This window comes from Microplitis demolitor, chromosome 4 (genome assembly GCF_026212275.2).
Source record: "Microplitis demolitor isolate Queensland-Clemson2020A chromosome 4, iyMicDemo2.1a, whole genome shotgun sequence".
In the NCBI taxonomy this organism is placed as follows: Eukaryota; Metazoa; Arthropoda; class Insecta; order Hymenoptera; family Braconidae; genus Microplitis; species Microplitis demolitor.
This window is the reverse complement of record NC_068548.1, coordinates 1963547-1981434: the sequence shown is the minus strand read 5'-3', so window position 1 is coordinate 1981434 and position 17888 is coordinate 1963547. Positions and strand designations below refer to the sequence as shown.

General features: G+C 30.8%; 4 protein-coding genes across 5 annotated transcripts; 3 read left to right on the top strand and 1 right to left on the bottom strand.

The window, feature by feature from the left end:
• Positions 1-49: 49 nt before the first annotated feature.
• LOC103571560 (conserved uncharacterized protein) lies at positions 50-3443 on the top strand. Its single transcript, XM_008549756.3, has 3 exons — positions 50-607; positions 680-763; positions 1724-3443. The coding sequence occupies exons 1-3, from the start codon at positions 575-577 to the stop codon at positions 1940-1942; spliced, it is 336 nt and encodes a 111-aa protein (XP_008547978.1). The 5' UTR covers positions 50-574; the 3' UTR covers positions 1943-3443.
• A 1655-nt stretch (positions 3444-5098) lies between these two features.
• On the top strand, positions 5099-7584 carry LOC103571572 (conserved uncharacterized protein). Its single transcript, XM_008549781.3, has 3 exons — positions 5099-5993; positions 6723-7068; positions 7235-7584. The coding sequence occupies exons 1-3, from the start codon at positions 5763-5765 to the stop codon at positions 7582-7584; spliced, it is 927 nt and encodes a 308-aa protein (XP_008548003.1). The 5' UTR covers positions 5099-5762.
• Positions 7585-7610: 26 nt separating this feature from the next.
• LOC103571491 (squamous cell carcinoma antigen recognized by T-cells 3) lies at positions 7611-11323 on the bottom strand. Its single transcript, XM_008549673.3, has 4 exons — positions 11214-11323; positions 9113-11139; positions 8907-9054; positions 7611-8068 (listed from the first exon to the last, which is right to left on the bottom strand). Exons 2-4 carry the CDS (start codon positions 11123-11125, stop codon positions 7644-7646), a joined length of 2586 nt encoding a protein of 861 aa, XP_008547895.1. The 5' UTR covers positions 11126-11139; positions 11214-11323; the 3' UTR covers positions 7611-7643.
• A 1877-nt stretch (positions 11324-13200) lies between these two features.
• On the top strand, positions 13201-16511 carry LOC103571499 (FK506-binding protein 59). Of its 2 annotated transcripts, none has more exons than XM_008549686.3 (5): positions 13201-13328; positions 13537-13994; positions 14092-14339; positions 14908-15417; positions 16239-16511. In XM_008549686.3, the coding sequence occupies exons 2-5, from the start codon at positions 13538-13540 to the stop codon at positions 16404-16406; spliced, it is 1383 nt and encodes a 460-aa protein (XP_008547908.1). In that variant the 5' UTR covers positions 13201-13328; position 13537; the 3' UTR covers positions 16407-16511. The 2 variants fall into 2 exon arrangements, with proteins under 2 accessions (XP_008547908.1, XP_014295004.1); XM_014439518.2 differs by having other exon boundaries at positions 13202-13328; positions 16221-16325.
• The last annotated feature ends 1377 nt before the right edge of the window (positions 16512-17888 follow it).

The window sequence follows — 17888 nt, the reverse complement described above, 5'->3', positions numbered from 1 at the left end:
ACATAAACGTTTTTTGTTCTTTATGATGTCCTCTAGTAGGAAAAGCCATAAAAAGTTCTAGGAATAATTTATTTTTTGAGTTGACACCCATATAAGCGCTGGTGGACATGGGTATAGAAAAATCCTAGAGAAAACTTGAAAAAATTTTTGGCCTTTGCTTTTACGAATTCGCGTTATTATAGAGGACTTCTCTGAAAATCCTAGGAAATTGACGTCAAACGGACGCTCAAACTTGCGGTAAGTCTTCAGCTGGATTCGGACGTCAAAACAATCTTGAGAAAATCAAATAATCAAAATTTTTAACAGTGAAATCATCGAGATCTGCGTCAGACTTCTACATCGACCCCGTAATTCAAAATAATTGAAGACTCCCACCAGCGCGCGTTCTGCGCACGCTCACAATTAAATTCCCTCTAATTTTAAATCGCGTGCGTCCAATGATCATCTGGAAAAGGTAAACGCCTCCAGCTTAAACTTTGACATTTCCAGAATTAGTTATCAATAAAAGCATCATATTTATCTCACCTCGTTAATAATTATAAATTAATTAATTTTCATTACTCGAAAAATAAAAATGGAGTCTGCAGTAACAGACCTTGAGCAAAGCGTAAGTTTTTCTTTATTTATAACCTCACTTTTATTTATCAAAACAACTAAAAAAATTTAAATATAAAAACAGATCAATCAAGCTAATGGTAAAATAGCATCAATTACATGGAAAATTGAGACTTTTGAAAATGAATTTCCTCTGGCAGACAACCAGGTTTGTATAAATAATTTAAATTCATTATTTTTTTAGTTTTAGACCATTCACTGACAGTATCTCCCACTTTTTGAGAAATTTTAATGACAGCTTTCAAACCCGAAAAAATTTCATCAATTAATTTTAAAAAAAAAAAATTTTAATCTCAATTCAAAAAAGACAGCACCGTATTTTCGCAGAGGTATAGATTTTTTAAAAATTCCAAATTGACATCAATTGGGAGTCAAAAATTTTGTGAATAAATTTCAGCTTAAAAAATTTAAAAATTTGAATTTTAAAATTGACGTTAAAATTTTACTGAAATTTATTATCTACATTCTGTTTAACTCCTAATTGATGTCAATTGTAAATAATTTTTTTTTAAATCTATACCTCAGTGAAATTACTGCCTTGTTTTTTTTCGATTAAAATTGTTTTTTTTTTTTTTTTTTTTTTTTTTATCAATCGATTAAAAAGCAGACAATTAAAAATTATGAGCATGAAGATGGCTGTCAATTGGTAGTTTTTTAAATTTTTGAATAAATTAATAAAGTAGAGTAAAAATGAAAAAATGCGTATTTAGATTAATGAAAAATGAGTAAGCGCATTTTTTAAAATTTAATTTTTTTAATTAATTTATTTTAAATTTATATATTGTCACATATCTGCTACATTCAAACTCATTGAAAAATTTTCAAATTTGTTTTCAACGAATTAATTACAAGAAAAAAAAAAAAAAAAAAAATATGCACATGTAGAAAATTAAAAAAACTACAAGTGCAATTTTTTAGAAAATTTTTTTTTTCATAATTTATCATTTGAAAAAATAATTAAATGTTGGCTAACTTTAGTATCATTCAAAAAGTTTTTGAAAATTTTCAAATAATGATAAAAATTAAATAAAATGATAAAAATTTTTGGTAACAGGGTAAAAATAACTAACGATAATTCCTTAATGATAAAAATAATTTTTTTTATCAGGAATCGGTGCTAAAATTAATAAAATCAGTTGCGGAGGTTACTGAAGAATATCAATCTCTACGTAAAGAAATTTTAGAAGTACAACAAATTCAAAAGCAACTTACAGACTCACTCAAATCAAAAGTATCCCAAGTACAAAAACAATACTTCGTGTTACGAGACAAAATAATTGGATCTGAATTATCTACAGCCCAAGAAGAATCAAACAAATTGAAGTAATGTCAATCTACGATTATCAAACCTGGAATCTATGTGCCAAAACATATATATCAAACTTATGGTATTCCTACTCAACGAATGCTATAGATTATTTATAACTAATTAGTTTAATTAATTTAAATTTATATTGTTAATTAGTATTAATGAACCACGACCAAACATTTAGCCTTCTCTATTTATTAGAAATTAAATATTTAATCTCTACTGATGAGTGTGAGTAGCAGACATCAGACAAATTTAAAATTATTAATTAATAGAGTAAATAATTAATAAATTTGAATTTAAAAAAAATGCACATTTGAGAAATTTTGAAATCGATAAGTGCATTTTTTAAAAAAATTTTTTTTGCAATTATTTACTCTATTTATTCATAATTTTAAATATGAGGGTTAATGTACCAGACATTGGACAAATTTTAATTATCAATAAATAAAGTAAATAATTAATAAAATCAAATTTTTAAAAAATGCACATTTAAAAAATTTTAAAATTAGTAAGTGCATTTTTTCAAAATATTTTTTTAAAAATTACTTACTCTATTTATTCATAATTTTAAATATGAGGGTAATGTACCAGACATTGGACAAATTTTAATTATCAATAAATAAAGTAAATAATTAATAAAATCAAATTTTTAAAAAATGCACATTTAAAAAATTTTAAAATTAGTAAGTGCATTTTTTCAAAATATTTTTTTAAAAATTATTTACTCTATTTATTCATAATTTTAAAGATGAGGGTAATGTACCAGACATTGGACAAATTTTAATTATCAATAAATAAAGTAAATAATTAATAAAATCAAATTTTTAAAAAATGCACATTTAAAAAATTTTAAAATTAGTAAGTGCATTTTTTCAAAATATTTTTTTAAAAATTATTTACTCTATTTATTTATAATTTTAGATTTGTCTGATGTCTGCTACATTCACAGTCATTCTCTACTGTTGTATCGCCTCAGCGTCAGGGCGTTAATTATTACGAGTATTTCTGCCCAATTTATTTAAAATATTTTTAATTTCTTAGTTTATTAAAATTTCTACTCTAAAATTTTATTTTTATTATCATTTAAATTTAATAAGACAAATCTCATTATTAACTCGCAAACTTATTGACTTCGATGACTGTATGATCATGGAATTTTTCAAAAAATCTACACATGGTCTAATTTTTTTTGACTATTCCCGGTTTTTTTTCTTTCCCACTTAATTTCTTCCCCTATAAAAAAATAAAATATACAGAAAAAATTAATTGTACACCCTTGTCATCTGTACGATACAATTACGCACAAAATCAGTATTTATGTAGATGATGTTTAATTGTTAATATTTAATTATATGTAGAAATGCACTGAGAGAATAATGGTCTGTAACACATTCTCATCTACATGACAAAAGAACAAACACGTTTATATTAACTGTAACATTAAATGCTCAATTTATTCCTTTTAATCAAAATTTAATCTCCAATATCTGTATCTTTTTAAATATATATATATACTTGTTAAAAAAATTTTTTTTTTTATTTATTCCCTCAATATCATTTTTGAATTTTAATTTATTAAAATTACTAGCAAAAACCGAAAATTTGATCATCAACAGTCACCAAAAATCCAGGTAAGTTTCCTGCCATTGAAGTCTCGATTATTATCAATAAAATTCGTTTTTTTTTTTTTTTTTTTTATCATAATAGAAAAAAAATTTATTCAAAATTAAATAATAAAACTTAGGCCATCAAAACCACTTTTTATTTATGACTTGAATTTTCTATTAATATTAGTCATGAATTAGTCATGGAGTTACGTATTAAAATGATAAAAATAATATTAATAACAATTTCAAGGATGAGTCTGTTAATGAGTCAGTATATATTATGTTATAATAATATACTTAATTTAAATTTAAATAATGAGCGAAAATTTTGATAAAATCGTGAGCGGGACATAATTATTAAATTGTCGCGCCCTTGTGAGTAAGAGAAATACTTTGTAATTATAACTGTTGTGAAGCTGAATGATAAACGAGTTTTTTTGGTCTGAAGAGGAGAGACCAGAATATGTCTAGTACATTCTATACACGTGAATCAAGGCTACGATGTGTGGTAGGTTGTAGACCTCTTACTCCCACGATCTCACATTCGCGGTCTATATACAATTCAATATATCAGGAAATTCAATAAATTGTTTGTTTAAATATATGACTAATTTTTTAAAGGAATAGATGTAATATATATATTATATATTATTATATATGTATACGTATATATATTTCTAGTGTGTAATTATTTAAATTTGTAGAGAATAAAATAATCAATACTTTTTGAATAAATTATACGTTTTTATTTATTTTCATGTCAAGACGTAATTTTTTTTTTTTTTTAAATTATTTATTTTTAGATCTGGAAAATAATATATATATAATGAGTCTGTTTTCTAAGTTATTAGAAAAAATTATGTTATTAATTTTTGAAATTGTTTAATATTTTTAAATAGTTTTTTACTTTCATGATAATTTTAGAAAATTTCTAATTTATTTTTGACCTGGAAAATATTCGAAATTTTTTTTCAGTAAATTTTTGACCTCGATACCTATTACACTTTTTTATTTAATTAATTTTGGGTGTAAAAATATTTGAAATTTTAAAAAATTATTTTTTACCGTCAAAAATATTAAAATTTAAATTTTGAACTTAAAAAATTGAAATTTAATTTTTGACCTTAAAAACAACTAAATTTTTTTTTTAAATCAATTTTAAGCCTCACTAATATGTGAAATTTTCAAAAATGGATTTTTTACCGCCAAAAATTTCAAAATTTAAATTTTAAATTCTAAAAATTTTAATTTTGACCTTAAAAAAAAATTAAAATTTTTTAAAAATTAATTTTGAGCCTCACAAATATTCGAAATTTAAAAAAATGAATTTTTACCTTCAAAAATTTCAAAATTCAAATTTTTGAACTAAACATTCAAAACCAAAAATTAATCTCGTCTTAAAAAATTTCCTCAATAAGTCACTCGACTAAAAAAAAACTCATGACCTTTGACCTCAAAAAAACTTTTCCTCTCTCCTCAATCAAAAAAAAAAAAAAAAAAAAAATTTCACAGATCACTTGACCTTATTTCCCTCGAGCGCGGATTCGCGAAAGCGACCAAAGCAAAACTGCTAATTTCTAATCCATCTATTTACTTTTTTTTTCTTCACCGCGAAAGTGTCAACTGTCAAAAAAAAAAAACAAATATCCCAATTTAATAAAAACTCCATAAATTTTAAATGAATTATTTTTCCTCCATCTAAATGGGTCAAGTTTATAAATAAAAAAATATATGAATAGGTCACGGGACAAATGGTTTTTAGTATAATGACCTACTGATGAGTGATATGGTGTAAGTGTACAAGGTACCGCGTTGAATTTCCGTTGTATTCCTTTCCCCAATGCATACTTATTCTCTTACACTATAGAGTTTCTCACAAGTTTAACATCAAAGTCGACTTTAGTCCAGAGTTAACAACCGGTTCAACCACTCGCGGTCTTTAGTTTACATTAAAAACTAATTTTACTAATAAAATAATAAACTAATTAATTAACTAATCAATATGTTCAATAAATAGTCGCGGCATTCCTAGATAAATTTGTGACTGGAATAAAATGATGTCTATTGTTTTATAAATTGAATATATTAATAGTATATAGATATATTGTTTTTTCTATTGTAATCGAATTACAAAAGAATCAATTATCGGTATGTGTATTTAAGAGGTGCATTATATTTTATTTATACTTAGTTTTATTTAAACGACGAGGGAAAAAAGTTGGGGAAAAATGGAGCTGAGGGTGACGTTTGCGGCGATTTTTATTTTTGCGCTCAGTGGAAAGGTTGAAGGACATGGGAGACTTATAGAACCACCTTCGAGAGCTTCAATGTGGAGATATGGGTTTGATACTCCGCATGATTATAATGATAATGAGTGCTATTGCGGTGGTTTCACGCGACAATGGCAGCGGAATAAAGGAAACTGTGGAATTTGCGGCGACGCTTGGGATATTAAACCGGTAATTTTTTTTTTGTGTGAATTTGCTGAGGCCTTTTAAGGATACGGAATAATTTTAATTTTTAAATAGTTGAGGCTGGTAAAAAAAAATTTGTGGAATTTTTTTTTTAATTTTCAGAATTTTAGAGATGAAAGAATTTTTAAAAAGATTGAAATTTATGGAAAACTAATTTTTTTTTTTTTTTTTTCGTAGAAAAACGAGTTCAAATTTTGAGAAATAAATTTTCAAAAATTTAAGTTTGTAAAAAAAAAAAAATACAATTTGTTTATTTTTTCTAGAAAAATTTTTTAATTTTAAATCAGTAAAAAAATGTTTTTTTTTTTTTTTTAAATTACTTGTTTAATTTTTGGAAAAAATGAAAACAAAATTTTGGGATTTTTTTTTTTGTCAAAATTTGAAAAAAATTTTGAAATTGATAAAAATTTTTTATTTATTTTAGAAAAAAAAGTCCTAATATTTAAAAAAAATTTCAAATCAATAAAAAGAATATTTGTCTTTTTTAAAAAATTTTTAAAAATAATTCTTAGAAAATTTTGAAATTGATATACAATATGTGTCTGTTTTTTTTAGAAAAACTTTTTCGCAATATTAAAAAATTTCAAAGTCAATAAAAAGAATATTTGTCTTTTTTCAAAACGTCATAAAATTTTTTACTCATTCGATACCAATTAAAAAATTTTATCCCTCAAAATTCACAAAAAAATAATAATAAAAATTTAAAAAATTTAGCCAAGAGCCCACGAGACAGGAGGAAAATACGGCAACAGTATCATAGTCCGCAAATATAAAACGAGCCAACTGATTCCCATAAGAATCCAAATAACAGCAAACCACCGCGGGTACTTCGAATTCGGCGTATGCCCCATGACAACCCGGGGCCAGGAAGTAACTCAAGACTGCCTGAACAAAAACATATTGACAATGAAAAACGGCACCGCCCGTTACTATCCAGGTCTGGGTAACAAAATCTTCGAAGCATACTACAAATTACCTTCGGACTTAACGTGCGCCCAGTGTGTCTTACAGTGGCGTTACGTCGCCGGTAATAATTGGGGTGACTGCGGCAACGGAACAGGTAAACAAAATAACTAAAATTACAAATTAATAATAATAATAATAGTACTAGTCCCTAATTAGTATTCAACAAGCGAGTAATTTAGAAAGTACATGTCCCTTAATGCAATAAATTACCCAATCGAATTTTCAATAGCGAAAGTTTTATTTAAATAAAATAATTCCAGGCGCTGTCGGCTGTGGACCTCAAGAAGAATTTCGCGGTTGCGCGGACATAACAATAGGCGACAATTACCCAGCACTCGCATTACCAAAGACACCATCATCTACCGAGAATTCCAGCACGTCATCAACAGAACCCACAGACTGGCCAGAAGTTACCGAAACTCCGTACTGGTACTTGAGTTTGATAATTTCCGGTACATGTCTGCTGATTGTCCTGGCAGGACTCGCCCTTATTTACGCGTACTATTATTACGCTGGACAAGCCAAGAAATGGCTGATGACCAGATGTGGACCAGAACCAGCTCCAGTTCCACCACCGCGTCTCAAAAGACCATCGACACTTCATCTATAATTTGTACAGACTCATAAACTAAATAATAATTTTTATTAATTAATTTATTTATTTATTATTTATTTTTTTAAAAACATTTTACGAAACTCGTCGTTGCTTTTCGGTTTGTCCTTGACTCCATTGCTGGGAGCAATTACACTTCTTGGTACCATGGACAGCATTGTTTTTGGATGAGCAGAACTAGTGCGCGCAGTTGTCGTGCTTCCTAGAGACTTAACTTGTCCGTGGGAAGATGGAATGTCGGAAAAATCGGGCTTCTTGCGCTCTGGAGGCTGGCTTATGGCGACAGAAATTATTTTGTCGGCGATGGTCATTCCGTCGGTGGCCAGTAGGGCCTTGGAGGCACTGCTCTGGTCAGCGAACTCGACGTAGGCGAGTCCTTTCGAGTGTCCGTTGCGGTAGGTCACCAATCTGACGTCTTTTAGTTGTCCGTAGGCTTTGAAAATATTTTCTAATTCTTCTTTTGTTGTCGTCAAAGGCAACCCTGTGAATTTTTTTTTTTTTTTTTTAGTTTTAAATTTTTTGTTAGAAATGAATTTATATTTATATTTGAATTTCGCGGTCTTTAGTTGAGTTCATATCAAATTCTTCAGGAAAACTAAAAAATAATTATAAAAATTAATAATAAACAAAAACTTGTATACATATTAATTAGTGTAATAAAAACAAAATATGTAACGAAAATTTTTTTACTTCAGAAGTTAACATCCATGTGAAAGTTCTAACTCCATAAAATTCAGTAAAATATTAAATATGGACTTAGAACTTTCACACGGATGTTAACCTCTGGAGTAAAAAAATTTTGTTGTTACATATTTTGTTTTTATATTTCAATTTGTTTGTAAAAAAAATTTTGTTTATTATTAATTAGTATCATTATATTAAATTTAATTTCCTTGGAGTAAAATTAACTCCGGGGAATTTATTTTAATATTTAAACCCTAATTCAGTATCACTTCGTTGTAAAAAAAACTTCCTACTGACTCCATATACAGAATAATTTTTTTTTACTCCGGAATCAGTGACAAAGTAAATTCAAATTTAAATAAAATCCAGTCACTCCCGATTTTTTTACCGCGCATTCAATCTAATTTATAACTTTTTAAAATTAATTAATAATTTTTTCGATTTTACTTTTTAAATATTTAATTTTTTGTAACCCTGTTTCCGGTATCTACCCCATGAAGAGCGGGAATTTTTAGTTCAAATTTTGTTTGAATTTTCGCGCCCTTATGAATTTTTTCAGATACCAAAAATCAAAAGGGCGGGAAATTTTCATGCAACAAAAAAAAATTCCGCATTAGAAAATAATAAAATCAAACCTTTAACAAATAATTTATTTTTCTCCAAACTGCACTGGTACTTGAACGCAGTACCACGAGTAGTTTTATCAGGATCACAACGAGAAATGAACATGGGCCGACCTTTTACTGGCGTGCGATCGAGTTTCAGTGCGTCGCTGACCGCTTTCTGGAAAAATCATCAATTAAATTTTCACCAGCCCCAAGAAAAAAAAAAATTAACGTACCGCGTCGCTGAGCTGGATGTAAGCGAAGCCTTTGCTCCTCCCACGGAAGTCTTTTACCAGGTTGAATTTAACAATCGGACCCACGGACACCAGCGCGTCCCTAATCTCCTGTTCAGTGACATCGTAGTCCAGGTTGCTGACAAAAACCGTGACCTGGGGGTCAACTTCATCAGGTTTCCACTCAGAGGAATTTCCCTGACCATCAACTTTGTCAACTTTGGCAACTTTGGCCGAAGAATTCAAATTCTTCCACTTGCCATCTTCGATTTTTCTCTTAACCGGCTTCTGGGTCTTAGGACTGATCACCTTCTGCTCTTCCTCCTTGGCTCTCTGTTCCTTAACCTTACCCAGCCGTTCCTTCGTTTTGACTTCACAAATTTCCAGCTGCTCAAGAGTCCCCTCATCTCGCTCGAAGTCAACCCAGGCGTTGCAAATGATCTCCGGCCAGTCTTTCACCGCCGCCAGAGCCTTGGCGAATAATTTTCTCAGATGTTTAGTGTCCCCATAGCATTTCTCCAAGGTAATATACTCCAGCCAGGTTCCAGCTGTACCAGAATGTCCTTGGGACATGATATCAGTCCACAGTTGTCTCGCGCGCTCCATATCCCGAGCATGGATCGCTTCAGTGCGGGCCCAGAACTGGAGCACAACACACTGAGGATCTCCAGCGAGGCCAAACAACTTGGCAAGATGTTCAGCAGCGCGATTGAACGCCGTCCTGATAGTCTCCAGTGCTTTGCCATGAGCGTCATCGTCGTCCCCCTTGTCGTCAAGCCGACGGCGTAAGTACTCCAAGAAAGTAATCCAGATTTTCCTGTAATCATCAGCGGTTGGGAAACCAGCAGTCAGAGCCTGCTCCAGCAGACTCTGGATCTCCAGCAGCGGCTTCGACCATTTCTCCAGTGACCTGATCCACTGGCACCAAATACTCGAGCACCAGGGAACGTTTCTGCTCGCCCTTAGATAAACCCGAGCTAGAACGTCTTCTAGTTTAATTGTCGAGACCAAATACTGGATGTAGTCCTCCCAGAGCCGGGACTCAAGGCTCAGGTCAGTGATGGCTCGCTCAAAGAGTACGGAAACTCTTCCAGGGTCGCCGTGTTCCTTCTCATAATTAAGGTAGAGCCTGTAGGTATTGTAGAGTTCATCATCAGCTTGACATGACAGCAACTTGTCCTCGTAAACTTTCCGAGCTTCCAGGTCAGCAAGCGCACGGTTGTAACCAGCCAAGACAATTTCATCACTGATACTGCAGCTCTTGCCGGCATCCGACCGCCAGTGCTGGTACTCAGCGAGTGTCTTGTCCATGTCCTGCAGCGGACAGGCCAACTGACGACGGAAGAGAGTTCCCACGCGATTAATTTGCTCTTCTCGGTCGCTGTCTTCTACTGCTGATACCAAAATACTCTCGTACTCGCGATAGGCCTCCCAGGTAACGGCGCCCCGGGTCACGTGAAGTCCGGTCGCGGTCAACGCGCGTTCAAAGAGCTCACGGACCTCCGCGGTGCTGCAGACTCCGATCGCGAACTGGACGTACTCGAGCCAGATGTCTGGTGACAAGTAATCGTTCACTGCGCGTTCAAATAATTTTTTAACTGCTGCCTTCTCGTCTTCGGTCACTGCCAGAGATATTTCGTCACGTAGCCAAGACAGCCAGAGCTCTGGGGACAGAGGGTAGATGCTGCTCATTTGTTCCCGCGCTTTACGGAGCTCCAGCAGCTCACCCAGGGACTGGAGTTTTGCTATCAGGGCTAGATGACTTGAGTAATCGTACGGGTTAACCTCCAGCTTTGATTTCAGTTCATTTATTTCAGTTTTCGCGGCTTCGTCATCTTCATCATCATCATCAGAGTCAGAGTTGTCTTTGTCTTCAAAATCCGAGTTTTCATTCTTCTGCTGATCTTCTGGATCAAGAGAATTTTTCTTGGACTCCTCTTCTGAATCATCGGAATTTTCACCCTCCAGTCTGTCATCTTGATCACTTTCTTTTACATCCACGTCCATTTCCTCCATTTTTACCTTTTTTTCTGATCAGTTTATTATTATATAGTTTTTTTTTTTTTTTTTTTGATAATAAAAATAAATTCAAAAAAATACGTACCTGGTTTTTGTAATAAATTGTATTTGTTTTCGATTGTTTACATTTATGAGAGTTAGGTTACTTGTTTTCTATGAGATTAAATGAGAAACTTGCGCCGTACGGCGATATTTTGAGCCAGAAAATCTTAAATTGTATCAGGGGAACATGAACACTCAGGAGGTTGCGTGCCGCCATTTGTGATTTTTAAATTTTCGCGGGAAATACAATGGGAGGAAACGAAAGCGAAAACGAATGGATAGAAACAGGTAATTGGTGAATTTTAATTATTAATTGTTTCATTATAATTAAATTTTGATTATCATCAGTTTAATTTTGAATTTTTGACAGATAATTTTATTTATAATTCCAATTTAAATGGATGACTAAAAATTTAATTTTAAATGGATAAAATTTATAACTTTTTAAAAAATAAATAATTAACTCAAGAGTTAATTAAAAAATTTTTAATTGCCGCCATGTTAATTATTTATAATTTTAGTCACTTGCCATTGGCGATCATCATCATTATCACTATACTAAAATCACTATTCACTGTCACATTTAAAAAATAATTAAACACTGGAACACAATTAATTAGTCACTTAAACACAAATAAAGCAACACTTAACTAGAGCATTTTCGAATGCAGCTAGATTAAAAAATATATACGAAATTTTTTATTTTTATTAATAATTTATTAATTATTATCATTACGCGGTAAATTTAAATGTTTGAAAAATAAATTATTAGAAATGAGAAAAATTAAAAATCGTGTCAAAATAAAATGGCGGCAATGATGGAAAAATATTTAAAATATTAAAAAAAAAAACACTTGAGTGTTTGAACAAACCTTGGCGGAGAAATAATATGCAGAAGGGTGTCCTAATACACTTGGAGATTTGAATTAAATTGCTCCAAGTGTATTCCAGCTAAAAAACGTCACTTAACTGCTATTTCCCACCAGACGATGCCAGATGATTTTGCTCAGGAACGAGGAAGTTATCAGCATCAGCAATTCGCAAAACTTTACACTCGAACTGAACACTTGACACTTTACACTAGCACTGAACACTTAACTACACCACAGATACTTTGCACAATTTAAATTAATAAAAGATAAATTTAACAATCACTGCAAAATATTACACGACTTAACTGCAATACTGTGTTTTAATTCAAACGTAAAGAAGACGCTGGACTACTACTGCCATTGTCGAGATACTGACTGCCGCTATCGAACCGTCAGTTGAAACAAAGGAATCGATTTTGCGATTCATCGACCGCCCCCACTTAGCAAAAATTTAAACGCCGAATACAGTGACGCGCAGTAGCGCCAACGGTGCGAAATTTCAAAATTGAAATTTAATAATTTTATTAAAAATTATTTGTGTCAATAATTATATTAATTAGGGTGCATTCAAAAATGATCTACCTCTAGCTAGACAATTCCAAATTTTTTAATTTTTTTCCAGCAATTTAATTAAAAAAAAAAAAAAAAAAACAACTAAATACATGCACATGTAGAAAATTTAAAAACTAAAGGTACAATATTTGAAATATTTTTTTTTTTAATTGATTGTTTTTAAAAAAATTCAAAAATTATTAGACATCGGTTAACTTCACTATCGTGACTAGAGTTAGCGCTAGAGCTCTTTCAAATGCAACCTTTGATAAAAATAAACTTTTAAAATTATTTTCGCGGCAATAATATTATTTTTAAATTTGAAATTCACAACCACGTTAATTTAAACAAATAAACTGTCAAATTATAATTAATTAATTAAATATTCAATAAAAAAAAGACTACAAAATTTATAAGTACGCGACAGAGGCACTAGAATTTACTCGCGACGCCATTTTGTTTTCTATATCGCCGACTATCGATAGTAATTTCAATTTCAGTATCGATTCGATTTAATTCAAAAATATCCCACGCGCATGCGTTGCGCGGGAGTTTGAAAATTAAACTAGAGGGCGGCACTAACTTATATATATATACATATGAGACATATATATAAATATAGCAATAAATTACCAACTAACCAAAGCATTGCCTCTGTGAATTTGCCGACAATTGCAATTAATTTTTAATTATTAATTAAATAAAATAATTATTTAATTAAAATTTAACAGCAGGTAATTTTTGCTGTCATATTTTTTCGTAATTAAGAATAATAATTAAAAGTATTTATGTGATAGAGTTTATAATTAGAAGCGCGAGCATTTTCTAGAACAATCGATTCTATCGAATTAGTCATTCAGTAGACAAAAAATTATCTATCGGACATTTAATTGATTGCCGAGTCATTTAATAATTAAAATAAAATAATTTTTTGATTTTTAGAATGGCCGTGGACATTTCACCGAAAAATGATGGCGGAGTTTTGAAGGAAATAATAAAAGAAGGTCTGGGAGAGGAGACACCATCACCCGGGTCCAAAGTCAAAGTTCACTACACCGGAACTCTTCTTGACGGAAGTAAATTTGACTCGAGCAAAGACAGGAATGAACCATTCGAGTTTAATCTGGCCCAGGGTAATGTCATCAAGGCCTGGGACATCGGGGTCGCGACGATGAAAAAAGGAGAAGTCGCCATCCTGACCTGCGCCCCAGAATACGCTTACGGTAAAAGTGGATCCCCGCCAAAGATTCCTCCAGACGCGACTCTGAAATTTGAAGTTGAAGTTCTCGACTGGGTCGGTGAGGACTTGAGCCCTAATTTAGACGCCAGCATCCAGAGATTCCAGATCGTTTCTGGGTCCAAGGAAGACGGATACCCCAATGATGGAGCTCTTGTTGACAGTAAGTATTTTTTTTTTTTTTTTTTTTTTTTTTTTTTTTTTTTGAGATCGGAATGCTGAGTATTTTATTAATTTATTTTTTTTTTTTTTTTTAATAGTTCACCTGGTGGGAAAATACAACGACCGGGTCTTCGAGGAACGGGACGTCAAGTTTAATCTCGGGGAAGGCGAAGATGTGGGAATAATTGAAGGAGTTGAATCTGCGCTGAGTAGATTTGCCGTTGGTGAGAAATCACGTTTGCTGATAAAGAGCAAATTCGCTTTTAAGAAAACCGGCCACCAGGAATTTAATATCCCACCTGATGCTGATGTTGAGTACATCGTCGAGATGAAAGCGTTTGAAAAAGTAAGATTTTATTTTTTTTAAATATAACCCGATTTTTTTTGTAAACCAGGTAATTAAGTCAATTAGTACCTGGGGTTTACGGTACCGCAATTATATTTTTTTTATGAATGAAAAAAAAAAAGACAATTTTTCAAATTATTTTTTCTTTCTCAATTTTTATTTTCAAAATTTTTCATACATTTTTTACTTCTATTTAAATTTTTAAATTTGCCGCTATTTTACAATTAATTATTTTTCAAAATTTCTCATACATTTTTTACTTTTCTTAAAAATTTTAAATTTGCCGCTAATTTATATTCAAATTTTTTTTCAAAATTTCTCAGACATTTTTTAATATTTAAATTTTTTTAATTTGCCGCTACTCTATAATAAAATATTTTTTTAAAAATTTCAAAATTTCCTTAACTTTCCCGTTATTGGTCTTATTGCCCCATATTTTTTTGAAAAACGAATCCGTGAATTAGAAAATTATCTCAGTCCCAGTGAAATGACAACAGTCTTATAGCTAAAATTTCTATATAATTAATTAATTACTTATTAATAAAAAAAAAATAATTACTTTAATTAGGCTGCGGATATTTGGTCGATGGAACCGGAAACAAAAATAGAACAGGCAAAACTGAGTAAAGACAAAGCGACAAATTATTTCAAAGCTGGTAAATATCCGATGGCGATAAAAATGTGCAAAAAAGTCGTCGAGTTCCTGGAGAGCGAAAGCACTTTTGATGATAAATTGAAACCCGAGAGAAACCAAGTGCTGCTGTCGGCACATTTGAATCTCGGGCTGTTTTATCTCAAGACCAATGACAATTTCGAGGCGAAAAATGCCTGCACTAAAGCTCTTGACATTGATCCGAGCAACGAGAAAGCTTTGTTCAGACGGGGACAAGCTCTGCTGGCACTATCGCAACCGGAAGAAGCTAAGAAAGATTTCGAGCAGGTCATCAAAGTCGAGCCCAACAATACGGCTGCGGTAAAACAGATCGCAGTTTGTCGCGAGTTGATAATGAAAAACCGCGCCCAGGAAAAAAAATTATATGCGAATATGTTTGAAAAAATGGCACGTGCTGATAAACAGGTATATTATTTTTTTTTTAATTATTTCATTTGTATATATATATATATATATTCATATATATATGGATGTAGATAAGCAATGAAGTGAAAATTGACTTTAAATTGCATTTTTTTAGAAAATTATTGAATTTACGAAAAAATTTATAGAAACCTTTTTTGTAGGAAATTTAATTCCCTTTAAAATTAGTCCTTATCATTTTCTTTGTATCTGTGATATTTTAGCGGGAATTTCAATTTTAAGATTAAAGGAATTTTTATAAATGAAATTTTTTGAAAATTATTCTAGTGAAGACTTGAAATTAATTTTCCGAGACAACTATTGAATTTATGAAAAAATTTATAGAGACTTTTTTGTAGGAAATTTAATTTTCTACAAAATTAGTCCTTATCATTTTCTTCGTATCAGTGATATTTTAGCGGGAATTTCGATTTTAAGATTAAAGGAAATTTCAGAAATAAAATTTTTTGAAAATTATTCTAGTGAAAACTTTAAATCAATTTTTTGAAAAAACTATGCAGTTTACGAAAAATTTTATAGAAACCATTTTTGTAGGAAATTTAATTTCCTACAAAATTAGTCCTTATCATTTTTACTGTATCTCTGATAATTGACCCACAATTTTACCATATACAAAAAAATATCTTAGTCACGCCCGGGTTTAAAGTTACGTCTATTTAAATTTTAGTTGGCATTTCATTACTTATCTACTTGCTTATGTATATATATATATATATATATGTATGCACATATATATGAACGTCGTTTTTTTATTAGTTTTGATTATTTTTCGGGTTAATTTTTAGTAAATAAATATAATACAGAAAGAAGAGGAGATATTGCGTCGACAGCCGGATGTTATGCAAGGAACACTTGGGGAATGGGGACAAGAGGAAAGACCTGGAGGCAGAGACGCAACAGCCTTTGAAAAAGAGAATCCAAATATTCTTATGTTGAACGCCAACGGAACTGGAGAATTTCAAAATATGTGAACTTAAGTAACTATTCATTTATCATTTTCATTAATATCATTATTAATTACTCACGTTTTCATCACTGCCGATGTAATTCATTCCAATAAATATCGATTTATATTTAAAAAATTTTTAATTCATTTTTTAATCAGTAAACATTTTCACTATTTTTTTTGTTCTCTTTTTACCAAATTTTGAATTTTTCCACGTCCAATTCCTTTTTTTCTTAAAATTTTCCAGACTTTTTTTTACTGATTTTATTAAAAATTTTTCAAATTATTCGATTTTTAAACGTTGGAGTTTTTATTAAACAAGAATTCAAATAATTTTATTTCCACTATTGAAATTTAAAAATTCAAATTTGAATGATTTATTTTTGATATTTTCGAGGGATAGAAATACGTGACAAGGGCGTGTCCTAGTAAAAAATTCCTTAAAGACGGGCGTATAAAAAATTTTCTCAATCGATTTATTTTTTATCTCAAAATATTTGAATTTAAAAATTCAAATTTTTATAATTTTTTTTTTCGCGCTCATATTCCCTGTATAGATACCGGAAGTAAGCGTATAAAAATAATATTTAATATTTACAAAAATCAAAATGAAAAAAATTTTTATTTTTATATTTTTTCAAAATTTTTTTTATTATAATTTTTACAAAATTTTTTATTTAAAAAAAAAAACCCAAATATTTAATTTTTTTTTTAAAAAAACAAAAGTCCATTTTACCCCCGGGATTATTTAAATATTAAAGACAATTATATTTAAAAATTCTTTTTTCCCTCCAGCAAAAAAAAATTAACCGGTCCATTTCACCCTAAATAATTTTTCCCCAAAAAATAAAAAAAACTAAAAAGACAAAGAAATTTTGTTGACTGTGAGGTCATAAAAAATTTACGACTCGCATTGTAGTGTTTCGATATAATTTTGTATTGTCCACGAGGGAGTACGAGCTGGTAACTGGGATCTGGTCTCCGTAACTGGAGTCTCTCTCCCCTTAGAAGCTTTATCTTGCACGAGGGTCTTCTTGTGAGTCACATATTTGGTCTCGTGTGTACAACCTTGCCGTTTTCACGCTTCGCATTTTCTCATCCCCAATATCTCTCTCTCCATCCATTCATCCATACATACATACCTGCTCCCAAGAGATATAACTACGTCTCAATAAATTTCTTTCATTTTAAAATTCAAAACCTAAAAGCTCGGAATCAAAAATCACCATCACAGTCACCATTAATACCAGAGTATAAATAAAAATTATACTTTCAAAACCTAGCGACTAATTTATCAACAAATCGATGGACAATTGGATTTAAATTTGAATTATTCTATTTTTTTTTCCAACTTTATTTGAATCGATTGAATTCGGCCTTAAAGTCCTCTCGGTGGTCGCTTACCGCGCAGAAAACAGAAGAATCCTCTTTAGGATTTAGTTATAGCTTTTGAAAACCCATTGCCATCCAATCTCTGGCTCTACCGCTGGCTCTACCTCTGCCTCTT